Raw genomic sequence first — 18,854 nt, 5'->3', positions numbered from 1 at the left:
TTAATGTTCGTTTCCAGATTAACATTATTTACTTTCATTAAAAAGTTTTAAAAATTTATATCGTCAATAATATAAACAAAAAAAAATATCGATATTTTATAGACTATTTTCAAAGAAAAAAATTAATTTTTTTAAATTTTAAATAATATTTTTGAAAATTTAAGTGTGTTCTTGAAATTAAGGATTAACCGTCTCTATTCAAATTTGTTTGTTTGGTTTCTATTTAATTCATTTATTTTTTTTCTAGAAAAGAATTGTTTTAGGATTAAAAAAAAAAAAAAAAGGGTAAAAGACGCTTTTATCCCTATACTTCACTGAAATAACGATTAATTTTTAAACTTCAGGTTATAGTAATTCGTCTTCCAACTATTAAAAGTGTAAAAATTTAATCTTCAAATATTAGTATATAATTGTTTATTTGTTATAAATTTAATAATAAAAACGTACAAATTATTGTCGGGTTAAATTCTTAATAAATAGTGTTTATTTATTTATATTTTAAATTTTGGTGAAGTCAATTTGAATCAAATTCAATTTTTAGTCATTTCTGGATCCATTCGGTTTAAAAAAAAAAAAAAAAAAATATATGTTTACGTAGGCGTCTTGCCACGTGGCACTGAGGAGGAGAGTGGTATAAATATTCCGAGGTTTGAGGAGAGGAGACTGAAATAGAAAGCTAACACAGCCGGAAAAGGAAGCGAGGAAAGTAAAGGACAAGGGGAGGGCTGTCTCGGTATCAATGCCAAACCCCGAGATCAACACCACCGGAACCGGCATCGGCGACGAAACAATCGCCGACGCCGGTAACTCTTCTCATTCCAATGGTAATCTCAAAGATTGGCACACTTATCCGGTTGCCAGATTGCCCTCTCGTAACAGCTCCTCCAAGTACGATTTTGTTAAGGTAAATTTTGTTTTCCATTCAATTATTTGCTTATTTCCGGAATGGATTGATGCGAATGTAAGAATTGGATCAATTTTGGATGATTTGATGTTCCCTTCTGATTTCTTGTTTGGAATTTGCTTCGGAATTCTGCTTCGTTCTATAATTTCTGGCAGGTGAAGGTGTGGTTGGGAGATAACGCAGATCACTATTATGTCTTGTCGCGGTTTTTGCTCAGCAGGATGTTGACAGTGACCAAGGTATAAGTGCATTCAATTTTTAAAGAGTTTTAGCCTAAGAGCCTTTGTTGGTGCCGTGCTTGTCAACAACCCTTTTGATTTATTGATGTATTTGCTTTACATTTTGAGATCCCACATTGGTTTGAGAGGGGAACGAAACATTCTTTATAAAGGTGTGGAAATCTCTCTCTAGTAAACGTGTTTTAGAACATTAAGGAGAAGCCTAGAAGGGGAAGCCCAAAGAGGGTAATATCTGCTAGCAGTGAGCTTTGGCTGTTACAAATGGTATTAGAGCTAGTCACTGGGCGGTGCGAGACATTGGTTGGAGTAGGGCCAGACCTTCTCCATAGTTGACACGTTTTAAAATCGTGAGGCTGACGACGATACGTAACGGACCAAAACGGATAATATATGTTAGTGGTGGGCTTGAGCACTTACAAATGGTATAAGAGCTAGACACTAGGCGGTGTGCTAGCGAGAACGCTCCCCAAGGGGATGGATTGTGAGATCAAACATTGGTTGGAGAGAGGAACGAAACAATTCTTATAAGGGTGTGGAAACCTCTCTCTAGTAGACGTGTATTAAAACCTCGAGGGAAAGCCCGGAAGGGAAAGCTCAAAGATGACAATATCTGTTAGCGGTGAGCTTGAGCTGTTACAAATGGTATCAAAGCCAGTCACCGAACAATGCGAGACACTGGTTGAAGTAGGGCTAGACCTTCTCCATAGTAGACACGTTTTAAAACCGTGAGACCGACGACGATACGTAACGGGCCAAAGCGGACAATATTTGTTAGCGGTGGGCTTGGGCTGTTACAAATGGTATTAGAGCCAGACACTAGGCGGTGTGCTAGCGAGAACGCTAGCCCCAAGGGGGTGGATTGTGAGATCCCACATTGGTTGGAGAGAGAAACGAAACATTTCTTATAAGAGTGTGGAAACCTCTCTCTAGTAGACGCATTTTAAAACCTTGAGAGGAATCTCGAAAAAGAAAGTCAGAAGAGGACCATATCTGCTAGCGGTGGGCTTGGGCTCTTACAACATTATATTCAATCTATTCTCTGCTAGGGAAGAAAACGATGTATTTGTAAACACAGGTTTGTTTGAATTCTCATTCGTATGCTAATTCTAACTCTTCTAATTTCAGATTCCAAATCATCTTGCTATCAAAATTGCATTGGAGCTCAAGAAGCTGCTTGTAGATAATAGCCTTTTAGATGTGTGAGACATATTCTTATCTTCTCCCCTCTTTGTCATTTTCTGCACTTCCTGTTCCAAGGAGAATGAATATTACCTTCATCTCTCTCTCTCTCTCTAATTATTTTTTTAAAACACTATTGACTCTTTTTTTTTTAATACTATTGTAGCTCACAATCTGATTTGGAAGCTAATATTTTCAAGGTATATGATCTCAGTTGAACGTTTTGGTTCTATACCGATACTACTTTGATCATGTTGCTGAAAAATACAATGCTGATGAATTACAATCCCTTTTCATTATGTTGTAATGTGTAGCTATAGCTAACTTTCTTCTAGGACACTATATGCAGCTCATGGAGTTGCGTGGTTATGGGGAAGAGTACATAAATCGGTATAAGATGATGACTAGGTTCGTACATTTCTTTTCTTTCGCAGAGACTTATAAATATATGCATAATGTGTGCTTCCCTTTTATTGTCTCTCTGTATTCTCTGTAACTTTTACAAAGGGTTCTCACTTTCAGTTGATGTTGATGAAAATGTAATATTATGTTTTATCGATCTCGAGATCATACGATGACAAGCACTCTATCAAGAGTTTCGTCTTTCTTCTACTAATGTTAGTCTGATGTGGGGGTGGGCGTGCAACTTGTGGGCGTGAACCTTGGATCGTGAGGGACAAAATAACTAAATAAAGTTGGAAATCCATAGCTTTTGATGTGATCATAAAAACACCCAACTCACATAGATTAGAGCGATGAAAATCAAGCCACAATTGGCCATTCATTTTCTAGTATGGTGCCTAGTTAATAGCGACCTGCTTCCATGGTCAAAATGGATTCTGTGCAATTCCGCTCAAACAGTCATCCATGGATAAAACTTTTCAAAACCTCCATGTCAGGAATTAAGGATTTCTTTTCCTTTTCGAGAGCCCCCATTGCATATATAGCCCTCTTAAGCACCATTGTAAACACAACTTAAGTATGAGAGTTTCAATGAATTGAGTCTTGTTATGACCTTTGTCTATTGCTTTATGCATTGAACTCATTTTTCAATACTTGTGCATAGCTTAAAATTTTCATGTCTTAGAAACATTCAAGTTTATTTTGGTCTTGAAGAAGTGACTAGGACTTTTGTTCTACGTACTCGTCTTAAAGGTATTCTGCATTTAACTTCTCCTTCAGGTCGAACAATGAACCTAATGCATTTAACCTCTCTCGTATTGTCTTTCCAATAGAATATGGTGCAATCCACCATGGTATTGCATGCTACTCACATATGTTGCTAAGCTCTATGCTATCTTTTCTAGATTTCACCATCAAAGGGTCCCATTGGTGATTCTTGTATGTGGAACTGCCTGTGTTGGGAAGTCAACCATAGCCACCCAACTTGCACAGAGACTTAACCTGCCAAATGTTTTACAGGTCCTGCACACACACACACACACACACACACACACACACATATATATATATTTAAATCTCTCCCTGTTCTATAGTTATGTGCTAACTCTTTGTATGACTGCCTACTGCTAACAATCTTTTATTTCTGCAGACAGATATGGTATATGAATTACTACGCACATCAACAGAGTATGTCATTAATTTATTTTTATCCTTCATATAAAACAAATATTGTTATATTATGGGTTAAAGCTGTTTAGTATAGATACGATAATCGATTATCCTTCTTTAAGAGTAAGTCTTTCTGCTTAGGGTTTTCTCTCAAATCGTCACTTTTTGTTGGTGTTCTAGGTCGTCTTTCTTTTTTGGGTGTTTTTTCGCTCCCTTGTGAAGTTTGTATCATTTGAGCATTAGTTTCTTGATATTCCATCTGTAAGATCCCACATCGGTTAGGGAGAAGAATGAAACGCCCTTTATAAGAGTGTGAAAACCTCTCCTTAGCAGACGCGTTTTAAAACCTTTAGGAGAAACCCAGAAGGAAAAGCCCAAAGAGGACAATATCTGTTAGCCGTGGGCTTAGGCTGTTACAAATGGTATCAGAGCCTGACACCAAACAATGTGTCAACGAGGAGAGTGAGCCCTGAAAGGGGGTGGACACGAGGCGGTGTGCCAGCAAGGATGCTGGGCCCTGAAGGGAGGTGGATTGTAAGATCCCACATCGGTTGGGGAGAAGAACGAAACACCCTTTACAAGGGTGTGAAAACCTCTTTCTAGCAGACGTGTTTTAAAACCTTGAGGGGAAACCCAGAAAGGAAAGCTCAAAGAGGACAATATCTGCTAGCGGTGGGCTTGACTTGTTATACCAGTTAAAAATAAAACGCTACATAATTGTAATCCATTTTTTACTATCACTTAATCAAAGCAGGATCTCAAATTCACCCAAAAGCAAAATCTGTCTAAACGCTCTAAAAGAGTAAACAAGAGAGTTACCCGGGGGGGGGGGGGGGGGGGGGTGCTGGTAACAAGAACCATAATTCATCTTCTCTTTTATTTTAGCATCATTTCTGTCAGATTGTTAATATCCTGCCTAGGGAGGGGATGTAACAAGAAACCAAATCCTCTCGTTTATTTAATTACTTCGATATTAGCAGTCTGCACGTGCATTCATTTTTTGACTACATTCCCGCCTTCTGTGTTCCTCGAACCTCATCGAAACGCTTATTCTCTTCCTTTAAATATTTTAGCGCACCACTGACATCAACTCCTGTATGGGCACGAGATTTTAGCTCTTCAGAGGAGTTAATTACCGAATTCTGTAGAGAATGCAGAATCGTTCGTAAAGGTTCGTCATCCCTTCATTGTAGAGTTTTTCGCTATCGGGTGATGGCTTCTGTTACTCGATATTTTCTGTATAGGTTTGGCCGGTGATTTGAAGAAAGCTATGAAAGATGGAAAGCCTGTAATAATCGAGGTGAATTTAGTTCAAATCATAACTTTTCAGATTTCAATGAAACACTAAGTCTTGTTTCATTTCAGAAAAAAATTAATGGCTTTGCTTAAAATTTTAGGGAATACATTTGGATCCCAGCATATATTTGATGGATGATGAAAGTAAGACACTAGCTAATATGTCAGCAAAAGATACCGAAACGAATCCTTTATCAACGACATCAGATAATGAAAGTGCAAAGCAAACGAAGAGTGGCACCTGCAGTACGTGTTCTCCTACGAAAGAGTCCGAGCACACCAACCAAGAGAACGAAGGGCTGGATTCTCTAGAAGCTGTAGATATGGCAGGAAATAGCGCTCGAGTTATAGGTTGGTTTGAACTCTGAATTTTGCGCTTATTGTGTTCAATATTTTGTTTGGCCTCCTCATAGAATTGAAGAATGCTAACCTAAGTGTTCATGTATAATATTTTGCATTTTATGGTGTTATTCAGATGAAACTCAGAATAAAGGGGAGACGGATCGATCTGGTTCGGTCAGGAAAGATAAGTCTGGTGCTGAGCCAATAATCATACCCATAGTCTTTAAAATGGCTGAATTTGATCACAAGGTTCGTTTTGTTTATGTTTATTTGTTTATTTACGAACAACGAAAGAAGCCTAGACTCGAACATAGCATGGGACGGGCTTGACATAGCTTTGGTCATTCATTAAGAAAAACTAGAGAGTAGAAAGCAAATACTTTTAATGCCTACAAAAAATTAATGCTTACCTACTTTGAGTATTCCAACTTTCTCAAAAGAATCAAATGAATCTCTAGCAATACATCTATGGCTTAGTCTCGCTCCTTTGAATATACTAGAGCTCTTGACCAAGAGCAAGGATTATTATGGACTACTAGTGTGAGATCCCACATCAGTTGGAGATGGGAACGAAGCATTCCTTATAAGGGTGTGAAAACCTCTCCCTAGCAGACGCGTTTTAAAACCGTGAGGCTTATGGGGATACATAATGGGCTAAAGCGGATAATATTTGCTAGCGGTGAGTTTGGGCTGTTACAAATGGTATCAGAGCTAGACATCGAGTAGTGTGCCAGCGAGGATGCTGGGACCCCAAGAGGGGTGGATTGTGAGATCTCACATCGATTGTAGAGGAAAACGAAACATTCCTTTTAAGGGTGTGGAAACCTCTCCCTAGCACACGCGTTTTAAAACTGTAAGACTGATGGCAATACGTAATGGGCCAAAGCGGATAATATCTAGCAGTGGGCTTGGGCTGTTACAAGTAGATCTTCTAGACATTGCGACATCGTCTTGTTTTGCTTGTGCTCCAATTTCTCTTACGAGTTGCACAAATAGCTTTAAAGCTAACGATCGAAGAGTTGGTGCATAGGCGCCACGGATGACCCATCCACTTTTAGGATCCATGCGACACCCATTGGATAAGGGATTGATGGGTTCTTTCTAGAATTGCTGATTTGGTGAACTTTTCACGGTAAGAATTAAATTGTTATAAATTCTAGAGTACGGGAACTAAATTATTGCAAACTTACATAAAACTTTCGGGACAAAAAGTATTTTTTAAAACTTTTCTTGAGAGAGAGAGACCATAAAAAAACCTTGTTTATAGCAAGTCATATAGTCTTCTTCACACCATGGAAAGGGCGTCCCACAAAAATCGAAGTACGAAATTCGAGATGTTTGGCAAAACGATGGACAAACAAAAAACATCAAGCCCTGTTATCCGACTGTTGTTTCTCTATATCATAAGTTTTCGTTATATGAATTTTCTCACGTTTTCGATCTTTGTTTTAGTCTTGTTTATAACGTCTTGTAAGTTTTTGTTGTAATTAGTACTCTCGTCTTGTTCAGGCATTACTAGAGGAATGGATCTCCCCTCGAACGTTTAACGACAAATATCCTCTCCAGGTATATAAACTCCTCAAATATTCAACGCACCAATCGGGAACATAAAATTGTAGGGGGGCCCTTTCTGATTAACAATTGTATGTTTTTACAAATGGTATCAGAGCTACACTGGGCAGTGTGCCAATGAGGACGTTGGGCCTCCAAGAGGGTGGATTGTGAGATCTCACGTTAGTTGGAGAGGGGAACGAATCATGCTTTTAAGGGTGTGGAAACCTCTCCCTAGCAAACGTGTTTTAAAACCGTGAGGCTGACGGCGATACGTAACGAGCCAAAGCGGCCAATATCTGCTAGTGGTGAGCTTGAGGTGTTACAAATTGTATCAGAGCTAAACACCGAGCAGTGTGCCAACGAGGACGTTGGGACCCAAGGAGGGTGGATTGTGAGATCCCACATTGGTTGGAGAGGGGAACAAAACATTCCTTATAAGGGTGTGGAAACCTCTCCTTAGAAGACGCGTTATAAAACGGTGATATATTACAAACCAAAGCGGACAATATCTACTAGCGGTGGGCTTGGGCTGTTACAAATGGTATCAAGAGCTAGACACTAGGTAGTGTGCCAACGAGGATGTGGGCTCCCAAGGGGGATGGATTGTGAGATCTCACATTGGTTGGAGAGGGGAACAAAACATTCCTTATAAGATTGTAGAAACCTCTCCCTAGCAAACGCGTTTTAAAACCGTGAGGCTGACAGCGATACGTAACGAGCCAAAACAAACAATATCTACTAGCGGGCTTGGGCTTTTACATGGTAAAAGGCCCATTAAAAGGACTCCTATTTTCATGTGAGCTCTGTATCATTTGCTTTATTATTTAATTCCATGTCTAATACTTTCTTTGTTTCAGGATAAAGATAAGCTTATAGCTAACTTAAAAACCATTCAGGGATATCTTTGCTCATTCAAATCACAGGTTTGTTCCTCGGCTGAACAATTGTTGTTCCTGTTCGTGGATAGATTAATGCAATTCTTATTAGGAATTAGTGGGCTGAGCTGATAGTGTGTGATCAAGTTTAGCATATATCATTTGTTTATATTCTCCTTAAATTATTTGCCACAGGGCTTGATAGTTGTTAACATATCAGCAACAACATTTCCACAAACACTCGATTGGCTGCATGGATATATTCTGCAGGTAACCTTAGTTTTTTTTTTTCAAAACCGGCCTACAGTTGTTTATCTTTTTCGTGTTCGTGTCGTCTTCTAGTACACTCTCGTGCGCTTTCTTTTCTCTTATCTAGCCAATGTGAGATTTTATTTGTCCTCTGATAAACCTGAAAGCTATTCGAGTTCTCCATCATACTAAGTTTAGCTATTAGATATATTTACTATCCCTGCGTGCTTGGACGTTTCTTAAACTATGAGGATAGGTCAGAATATGTAACAGCCTAAGCACACTGCTAGCAGATATTTGTCCATTTTAGCTCTTTACGTATTGCCGTTAGCTTCACGGTTTTAAAACACGTCTGTTAGGGAGAAGTTTTCACTCCCTTATAAGGAATGTTTCATTCCTCTCTTTAACTTATGTAGGATCTCATAATCCACCCCCTTGGGATCTAGTGTGCTCGTTGGCACACTGCCCGGTGTCTGGCTCTTATACCATTTGTAACAGCCCAAGCGCACTGCTAGCAAATATTGTTCGCTTTAACCGTCAGCTTCACGGTTTTAAAAAGTGTCTGTTAGGGAGAGGTTTCCACACCCTTATAAGAAATGTTTCATTTTTCTCTCCAACCGATGTGGGATCTCACAATCCACCCCACTTAGGGACCAACGTCCTCGCTAGCACACCACTCGATGTCTGGCTCTAATACCATTTTGTAACAGCCCAAACATACCTCCAACAAATATTGTCTGTTTTATCCCGTTACGTATCGTCATCCATTTCATGGTTTTAAAACGCGTCTGTCGGGGAGAAGTTTCCATATCCTTATAAGAAATGTTTCGTTCCCCTCTCCAGCCGATGTGGGATCTCACAATCCACCCCCTCAGGGGCCAGCGTCCTTGCTGGCACACCGCCCGGTGTCTAGCTCTAATACCATTTGTAACAGCTCAACCACACCGCTAGCAAATATTGTCCGCCTTAGCCCGTTACATATCGCTGTCAGTTTCACGATTTCAAAACGCATCTATTAGGGAGAGGTTTCCACACCCTTATAAGGAATGTTTCATTCCCCTCTCCAACCAATGTAGGATCTCACAATCCACCCCCCTTAGGGACCCAGCGTCCTTGCTAGCACACCGCCCGCTGTCTGGCTCTAATACCATTTGTAATAGCCCAAACACACCTCCAATGGATATTTGTCTGTTTTAGCCTATTACGTATCGTCATCAGCTTCATGGTTTTAAAACGCGTCTGTTAGAGAGAGGTTTCCATATTCTTATAAGAAATGTTTCATTCCCCTCTCCAACTGAAGTGGGATCTCACAATCCACCCCCTCGGGGGCCAGCGTCCTCGTTGGCACACCGCCCGGTATCTAGCTCCAATACCATTTGTAGCCGCCCAACCACACCACCAGCAAATATTGTCCGCTTTAGCCCATTACATATCGCTGTCAGCTTCACGGTCTTAAAACGCGTCTGTTAGAGAGAGGTTTTCACACCCTCATAAGGAATATTTCGTTTCCCTCTCCAACCGACATGGGATCTCACAAAAGAAAAATCCTTTGGCCTATAACATAACGATAATATGTAATCATGTAAGGACTGTGTTAATAGATTCCATAGGATCTATGTTTTCAATCCTTCATTGCAACGACCATGCCAGGATGTTCTTCTCTGTTGTATGAGTATCATTGACTATATCTGATATCATTTTGAAGATTTGGTTGTTTGTTTTGTGGGCAGTGCATTGAACAAGGCATATCACCTGTATCAAATGGAAATGCAAGACAGTCCATTGAACACTAATTAAGAACAAAAAATTTGTTCATGTTCCAGCTTATCTTTCTTCACCTTTTTACTTCACAAACAGCAGCCTGCATCATCAAGAGCTTTTTGTGCTGTTGCCGGGAACTATTTTTTTCTTTTAAACAAATTTCAATTTTTAGTGAACATTACATTCAGTTTATGATTGCAGCTAGAAAACATTAATTATGAGACATAAAGTCTCATAGCTCATGTTGTCCATGTCTTTTATGTTTCCTATGTTTATTTTAAATGAAGTTGTTTATTTGAGAATTTGTGTTATGGAGTTCGAGCCGATTTTGTAAACCAACGTTGGTATTCATATGCCTAATAAGTGAGGCAGCACGACGGAGGAAAATATGACGAATAATGATACATGATGTAAAATTGAGTCGTATCCTTGACTAGTCTCACCTGGCTAGCTAAAACCTCACTATGATCAATTCTAATTGATTGGTTTGGTTTTGCGAAATCACACGTTGGTTGGAGAGAGAAACGAAACATTCTTTATTAGAGTGTGGAAACATTTCCTTGGTAGACTTGTTTTAAAACTGTGAGGTTGATGACGATACGTAACGGGTCAAAGCAGACAATATCTGTGAACGATGGGCTGTTATAGATGATATCAAAAGTAGACACATGGTAGTGTGCCAGCGAGGATGCTGAGTGTCACGGTCATGCTCGTCCAAGGTATGTTGTCCATGGCCGCATGCCCATGACAAGCCCAACCCTTTATGTCGTGTTTTACTTTTGTATTTCTAGGAAGTATGACGTTTCAGAAATATCATGTCTAGGCTTGTCAGACATGAAATGCCTCAGAATGTACTATAGGTGGATACGACTAGTTGTCAATTTCTCCCTACCCAAGGTTATATACTGTAAGCCGTTGTTATTTCTCTCTTGCTTGCTTATATAACGTCTTTTTCAAAAATCTCTTTTTCGAAAATCTCTCTCTGCCCTCGCTTTCTAAAACCTTCTCTTAAGATCGAGGCCAAAGGCTCGAGCATACGTCGCTTAGCCGTAGGCGACGCAAGAACGAATTAACTTAGCTCACTTGTCGTTGGAAAGTGAGTGCCGCACAATCGCAAGTCCTCTGCCATTAAAAGTGCGATTGTGACACTGAGGCCGTGGTGGATTAGAGGTCACACGTTGGTTGGAGAGGGGAATGAATGCATTTTACAACTGAGGCTGACAGGGATCCGTAACGGGCCAAAACAGATAATGTCTACTAGCGGTGGGCTGTTACAAACAGTATTAAAACCAAACACGGGGCAGTGTGTCAATGAGGATGCTGGGCTCTCGTGGATTTTGAGATCCTACATTGATTAGAAAAGAAGAATGAACGCGTTTTAAACTGTGAGACTAATGTCTATACATAACAGGCAAAAGCAAACAATATCTGATAGGTTTTTAATCGAAACCGAAAAAACTTAGTTTATTCGATTTAAAAACTTTAAGAAATCGAAACCGAAAAAACTTAGTTTATTCGATTTAAAAACTTTAAGAACAAGGTGTTTGTCACTAATTTTAACCTAAATAAATGAATCAAAGTAAACCGTACTTAGCTTAGAACCGTATAAAAAGAATATAGAATAGACTTTCAAAACCCCTTTTAATTAAATTTCACAAACTCTCTCCATGGGGAAACCCTAGCGGTCTCCCGCTTCGTCGTAGCACCTTAGCTTAGTAATTTGGTCGGCCAATCCATGATGTTGAGCGATAATCGGCAACAGTCCATGGCATTGCATTGAGTATCCTAAAATGTTCCGAATTTCAGGGCTTAAAGTCTTAAGTTCTGGCAGGAGGGTTGCAGTCACCACTTCTTTCTTCGGCAATCTAGGGTTTCATCGGGACGCCTTATTAAGCTTCAAATTCTTCTCAGTTCTTCCCAGCAATGCATCGTTTGGATCTTTGAAAGATGAGTGTATACATTCTTTCACAGTCTCATACCTCGTCAATTCATGCGGAATGCCATTACAGACTGCTCTGGATGTGGCTTCCAAGGTAAAGTTCAAAACTCCGAAAAACCCTGATATAGTTCTTTCGCTTCTCCGAACTCAAGGATTCACCAAATCTCAGATTTCGAAAATTGTTAAGCAATTCCCGAGATTGCTGTTTTTTAACTCTGATAGAACTCTTTTGCCCAAATTTGAATTTCTGCATTCCATTGGGCTCTCCAAGTCAGACTGTGTTCAGATTGTATATTCATGCCCGTTTCTTTTGGGGAGTAGCGTGAAAAACCATTTAATTCCCTGTTACAACTACCTTAAATCTGTGCTTGTTGTAGATGAAAAGGTCATCAAATGTTTGAAGCGTTCACCAAGGGCATTTCGTCAGGTTTTTCCAGACAAAATTGCACCCAACATTGAATTGTTACGAACTTCTGGAGTTTCTGATGTTTTGATTTCATCTTTGGTTTCGAATGTTCCTGATTCAGCATTCCGTAGGCATTCCAAATTCCGTAGCATTGTTAACCAAGTTAGGGATATGGGATTCGACCCTTCAAAAGTTGTGTTTGTTGAGGCCATTAGAGTGCTCTCTGGGATGAGTTCTCTCACCTGGGAAAGAAAATTTAAAGCTTACAGTAAGTATGGTTGGTCAAAGGATCAGACCCTCTTAGCTTTTAAGAAGTTTCCACCATGTTTGAGTGTTTCTGAAGAGAAGATCTTCAAGAACATGGACTTTTTTGTGCACAAAATGGGTTTGATGGCTGTGGATATTGCTACAAAACCCACTGTGATGGTCTTTAGTTTGGAGAAGAGGATAATACCAAGGTGTTCTGTTGTCCAAAGTCTGTATTCAAAAGGTTTATTAAAGAAAAAATTGAGCATCGCTAGCATCTTACATCCTACAGAAAAGACTTTCCTGGAGAAGTATGTGACCAAGTTTCCTAAAGATGCTACTTGGCTGTTGCATTTGTATACTGGAGAGGTCAAAATCTTTGATGTTTAACCTTAATTTTTTTTTTTTTTTGGTCCTTGATTCATTGATTGCTATGGTCCATTTTCTTGGATGAACTCTTAACTTTTTGGCTCAATGTTACATTTTTGGTGTCTGTTTAAATGAAGCTTTTTGTTTCTTCTTGCCTTGAATTTTGCCTGCTCAAGTGCTCCCATTGTAAGTAAATATTGTCCGTTTTGACAGGTTACATATCACTTTTTGACTTGTTACATATCACTGCTAGCCTCACTGCTTTAGAATGCATCTACTAGAGAGAGGTTTCCACACTTTTATAAGGAATGTTTTGTTCCCCTCTCTAACCAACGTGGGATCTCACAACCCACCCCTTGGAGCCCAACGTCGGTTTCCACACCCTTTATAAGGAATGTTTTGTTCCCCTCTGTAACCAATGTGGGATCTCACAATCCACACCTTGGAGCCCAACGTCCTCACTCGCACACCGTCTGGTGTCTGACTCTGATACCATTTGTAACAACCCAAACTCACCTGTTATGTATTGTCGTTCTCCTCACGGTTTTAAAACGTGTTTATTAGGGAAACCTCCACACCCTTAAAGAATGTTTTGTTCCTCTCTCCAGCCAAAATGAGATCTCCGCCTTTGTACAATTTTCAAGCATGTGTAATGCTGTTAATTTTGTAGACTTAAGATGATTTCCTGTAAATATGTTGTTTTGCTGAGTTATTTGAGTTGGATTGGCTGATTCTTTACACCATTACTTCACTTTCAGTAACGCAGGTTGAAGATATGGAAAATCTGGAGAGATCCCTCTTCCAGTGCACCGTGTCTCTCCATCTCATCCATCAATGTCCTCCTGCTTCTACTTAATTCTTTGATTAAAATTTGCTTTACTTTGTAATTACATAATCATTATCTTAATAAGAAATCCATCCAAAAAGAATTAGGTTCGAGTTCAATTATATCTATCTTTTTACAACTCAAGCACTTAGTCGTCAAACCACAATTTATCACGTGATCGAGAATGCTGACCAAAGTATTGGTCAACACAAATTTGGGCATTTTTGGTCGTAGAAATGAAGGCGTTATCTTTTGCTTTTTACCTTAAAAAAAATTCCATCTCATCCAATAGAATTTTTTAAGAAATAAAGATATTTGATAATTAAAAAATGATTTATTTTTAATTAATTAAAAGAAAATAAATTTAAAATGTAAAACTAAATGTTAAATTAATCTTGAATAGCAAATACATGTTCTAGAGAAATCTTACATTGGGGATCAAATTATAGATTTTTCACAAGATTTGCGTAAGAACATTCTCCAAAATTCTCGGAAGAAAAACAAGAAGAAATGGGTAATGGGATTTGAACGGATGAAGTGGAAACATGAATTAACATTCATCCATTTGGAGGGGAAGTAGGTTTATAAACTTATTATCCGTTTCCCTACAGATGGGGGAATGGGTCGGTGGGTGGCTCTGCTGAATTCCGCCATTTTTGCGTTTCTTTGATGCACCGATTCACCACCACTCGCTCCAAATCCCATTCGCTGCGATGTCTCTCTATTTTCCCATTTCTTCTCTTCCTCAATTTCACTTGCCCTCTTCTTCTCAGCCTCTCTCTTATCCTAACTTGACTCCTCTTCATTCACTTCATTTTTCCTCTTCTTCATATCTCCCTTCTTCCTCTTCCACTTTCATTCACCCATGCACAGTTGGCGCCTGCTTCAGATTCTCTTCCATGGCCGGAGCCTTCGATTCTTTCACCGGTTTGTCTTCCTGTCGTGTTTTTAGCGGCGACGGGACAAGGGAGTTTTGTAGCGGGAGCGAGGAAGAAGAGGAGGAGGAGGAGGATGAGGGCAACGTCTCCGATGAAGAATTTGTGGTCGGAATTGAAGAATCTAATGAGATAAATGGTTTGCCTGATCGATGGGATGTCTTGGGGCTTGGACAAGCTATGGTAATTTTCCTGTTGTTCATTCTGTTTCTTGAGGAAATTTCTGTATTGAGATTTAAATTATTGCGAGTTTAGTGTTTGATTCTCTCTTGTTGGATATCTGGCTGATTTGAGTGGTATTGAGCTGTTGTAGTTAGAGCAATAGCAATGAACACATTGTTTATGTAAGGTTTAGAAGTTTTGATTTGGTAGAGGTCAAGACGGTTCAAGGGAAACTTTCTTACGGAATGGAATGATGTTAAAAAAGAAAATCACCTATCTCATAGCCTTGCTCAGGTGACGACCACTACATGATTGAATTTAGGCTAAAGTTGGACAAGTTAAGCAATGGGGTTGTAAAATATACCTCCCAGCCCTTCATCCCTGGGACGTAGGACTGGTCAAATGGTACTTTACACTCCCACTTTGGTATAACCTCCTAAGAGGAGTACTTGACAGCTGATGGTGGGTTTTTGGGATGGTATGACTCGGCTCCCTGGCCAGTAGCAACTAGTACTTCCCACCGGGTTTTCCTATTTCGGGACTATATGCAAGATGAAATGCTTAGGTGTAGTTAGGTGGTGGGTGCTTATTTCAAACAGGTGAACCCGAAATTTCTACATATTCGATTTTGAACGAAGGAAACAAGAACGTCGGTTCATTTTCAAGTCAAGTGAGAAGCCAAAAACCATAGGTTCGAGGCTGATATTCCCCAGTGGAGTCGCGAGCAGTAGCTCAAGCATAAGAAACAAATCCTTGTAACATGCTGCGCCACTAATATTTATAGATCATAATGTTCCATAGGAGCAACTTCAGTTTCTTATTTGATGTAATTTGCAATGATGATTTGTGCTAATTCTTGTGTTCTTCATTGGTGTGGCAACCTTATTTAGGTAGATTTCTCTGGTATGGTGGACGATGAGTTTCTGAAGAAGCTGGGACTAGAGAAGGGTACAAGGAAGCTTGTAAATCATGAGGAAAGAGGCAGAGTGTTGCGGGCGATGGATGGCCACAGCTATAAGGCGGCTGCTGGAGGGTCTCTTTCCAACAGCCTTGTGGCCTTGGCAAGGCTGGGTATTAGACCCATGAAAGGCCCTACTTTCAATGTAGCCATGACTGGTAGTGTAGGGAGTGATCCATTGGGCAGCTTCTACAGGTCAGGCTAGGCTCTAGTTTCACTTTATATTTTGTTTTTTTGCATTGTACAAAGAAGTTGCGTGATAAGCTCATAGGCACCACGTTGATGGATCCATTTTCTTGGAGTGTCATTGTAACCGCCTAGATCCACCGCTAGCAGATATTGTCCTCTTTGGGCTTTCCCTTTCGGGCTTTCCCTCAAGGCTTTAAAACGCGTTTACTAGGAGAAGGTTTCCACACCCTTATAAAGGGTGTTTTGTTCTCCTCCCCAACCAATGTGGGACATCACAATCCACCCTCCTTTGGGGCCAATGTCCTTGCTGACACTCGTTCCTTTCTACAATCGATGTGGGACCACCACCAAATCCACCCTTTTGGGGCCAGCATCCTTACTGGCACACTGCCTCGAGTCTACCCTCTTCGGGGAAGAGTGAGAAGGCTGACACATCGTCTGGTGTCTGGCTCTGATACCATTTGTAACGACCTAGGCCCACTGTAGCAGATATTGTCCTCTTTGGGCTTTCCCTTTTGAGCTTCCCCTCGAGGCTTTAAAACACGTCTGCTAGGGGAAGGTTTCCACTCCCTCATAAAGGGTGTTTCGTTCTCCTCCCCAACCAATGTGGGACATCACAGAAGCAATTTTTATAAGGGTGTGGAAATCTCTCCCTATCAGACACGTTTTAGAACCGTGAGGCTGACAGAGATACATAACGGGCTAAAACGGACAATATCTGCTAATGGCTAACAGTGACCTTGGGTTGTTACAAAATTAATGAAAAAATTTGGTAGTTCAATTTAGAAGCATTTTCTTTCAGCATGACATGGTGTTCTTCCCTTTCTAGATATCACTTTTTAGGGATAATTGAACAAAGTTGTAGAGAACAGTTGAAGTTTGAGCTAGCTATTTTCGCTTCCCCGTTTGTTCTCGAATTGAATAGTGCTCATAACGATTTTCATGCTTTAATTTGTTTCATAGGACGAAACTAAGACGTGCAAATGTTCATTATCTTTCTCCTCCTGTCAAGGATGGGACAACAGGAACAGTCATTGTTCTTACTACCCCTGATGCTCAGCGAACAATGCTTGCGTATCAGGTAAACGTTTATTTAAACGGTTTTTTCCATATTCATATGTGAGTATCTGAAGTGGTAATTTCACAATCAGTTTTAGATGGCCCTTTCGGTTCTCGATGGTCATAGCTGGTTGGTTCGTTTATCGAATTGGACTAACTTGAAGGGATTCTTCTGGATTTGCTATTTGATATCTCAGGGTACATCTTCCATTGTGAATTATGGTCCAGCGTTAGCTAGTGTAATTAGCAAGACAAATGTACTTGTAGTTGAAGGGTATTTATTTGAATTTCCTGATACGATCAAAACGATTCAAAAAGCATGTGAGGAAGCACATCGAAGCGGTGCTCTAGTTGCAGTCACGGGTTCAGATGTCTCTTGCATTGAAAGACATTTCGACGATTTTTGGTAATTGTCTTCTCTGCCCGTTTTCGATTTTGTTTTATTTACTTTGATAAAGAACAAAGTTTTCATTGAAAAAAATGAAAATCTTCAAAAGGGAACTCCACTAGACTCTACCGTGACAACTAGAACGTGCGTTCGAATTGTTGTGCATTGTTTCTTTTTCACGCTAAGATGTTTTTTCGTTCATTCGTTCGATTTACTTCTCTTCCGGATTAAGCGAGTCGTTATTTAAAATATCTTTTCAATTTTATTATCAGGGAAATTGTGGGGAACTATGCTGATATTGTTTTCACAAACCATGAAGAAGCTGGAGCTTTATGTCATTTTGACTCCAAGGAAAGCTCTATATCAGCGGTAAGATATCTTAGTCATTTCGTTCCCCTCGTCTCGGTCACGGATGGGCACCGAGGTTCTTACTTAGGTGTTAAAGGAGAAGCAGTATATATCCCACCCTACCCATGCGTACCTCTCGATACTTGTGGTGCTGGAGATGCATATGCGTCTGGTATATTGTATGGTATCATGCACGGAGTCTCGGATTTGAAACAAATGGGAACATTTGCAGCCAAAATCGCAGCCAGAGTCGTCGGGCAACAAGGAACTCGTTTAAGCGTTCAAGATGCCATGGAACTTGCAGATTCGTTTTCTTGCTTTCAGTCTGATATCGGTTCATCACACGCCTAGACTGTATCGTGCAACTTGATCTTTAAGCTCATTTTCTTTATTAAGGGCTCAAGACTCCATGGAGATCGTTCAAGGGTTCAAGGTGCCATGGGAGATTGCATATTCATTTTCTTGCATTCAGTCTGATATCTGAACTGTACAACTTGTTCTTTAAGCTCGTTTTCTTTATTGAGTTCTCTCATCAAAGAAAATACATATATATGAAAGTGAAGATGTATGGAGATGTGCTTGTAAGCCTCACATGTTAGTAAATGTGTATATTGTTTCTTTTTTCCTATATATCTTTTAAGGTTAAACTATGATTTTCGTCCCTACATCTCGGGACTCATTTGATTTTAGGCTTCGGTCTATACATTTAGTTAAATAGTGTATACGATGCCTTTGGAGCTTAAGCTACCAGATAATTTGCATACATCTATCTTTTTTGGGGTGCAAAATAAGTCGAAAAGAGATAATTGAAGAAATTAATACCTTAAAATTACATTAAAAAGCTATTCCTTCCCATTCCTTCCCATATAACACATACGTACAAACTAACCAATACAATTGAACATTCAAAAATTTTACAAAAATCATGAACCAACGAACGTGACACTAAAGATGGACACTAAAGATGTTCACCGACGAACTAATAAAGCATGCAAAGCAAATAAAGCATGCAAAGCAAAGTTCAAGCAAGACTCTAAAAAATGAAGCTATAGAAATAT

General features: G+C 39.7%; 3 protein-coding genes across 3 annotated transcripts; all 3 read left to right on the top strand.

Moving 5' to 3' along the window:
• The first annotated feature begins 660 nt into the window (after positions 1-660).
• LOC111795345 (uncharacterized) lies at positions 661-10,273 on the top strand. The gene is made up of 15 exons (XM_023677701.2): positions 661-904; positions 1,060-1,143; positions 2,269-2,342; positions 2,489-2,522; positions 2,672-2,730; positions 3,630-3,744; positions 3,875-3,912; positions 4,968-5,065; positions 5,139-5,194; positions 5,292-5,541; positions 5,666-5,781; positions 7,042-7,098; positions 7,944-8,009; positions 8,157-8,231; positions 9,941-10,273. Exons 1-15 carry the CDS (start codon positions 740-742, stop codon positions 10,001-10,003), a joined length of 1,350 nt encoding a protein of 449 aa, XP_023533469.2. The 5' UTR covers positions 661-739; the 3' UTR covers positions 10,004-10,273.
• A 1,548-nt stretch (positions 10,274-11,821) lies between these two features.
• LOC111796139 (uncharacterized) lies at positions 11,822-13,092 on the top strand. The gene is made up of 2 exons (XM_023678848.2): positions 11,822-12,004; positions 12,288-13,092. Exons 1-2 carry the CDS (start codon positions 11,962-11,964, stop codon positions 12,950-12,952), a joined length of 708 nt encoding a protein of 235 aa, XP_023534616.2. The 5' UTR covers positions 11,822-11,961; the 3' UTR covers positions 12,953-13,092.
• A 1,165-nt stretch (positions 13,093-14,257) lies between these two features.
• On the top strand, positions 14,258-18,424 carry LOC111795932 (uncharacterized). The gene is made up of 5 exons (XM_023678573.2): positions 14,258-14,875; positions 15,745-16,007; positions 16,965-17,082; positions 17,258-17,466; positions 17,721-18,424. Exons 1-5 carry the CDS (start codon positions 14,471-14,473, stop codon positions 18,145-18,147), a joined length of 1,422 nt encoding a protein of 473 aa, XP_023534341.2. The 5' UTR covers positions 14,258-14,470; the 3' UTR covers positions 18,148-18,424.
• The last annotated feature ends 430 nt before the right edge of the window (positions 18,425-18,854 follow it).

This window comes from Cucurbita pepo, chromosome 5 (genome assembly GCF_057944985.1).
Source record: "Cucurbita pepo subsp. pepo isolate OVF chromosome 5, ASM5794498v1, whole genome shotgun sequence".
NCBI lineage: Eukaryota > Viridiplantae > Streptophyta > Magnoliopsida > Cucurbitales > Cucurbitaceae > Cucurbita > Cucurbita pepo.
This window is presented reverse-complemented; position numbering and strand designations above follow the sequence as displayed.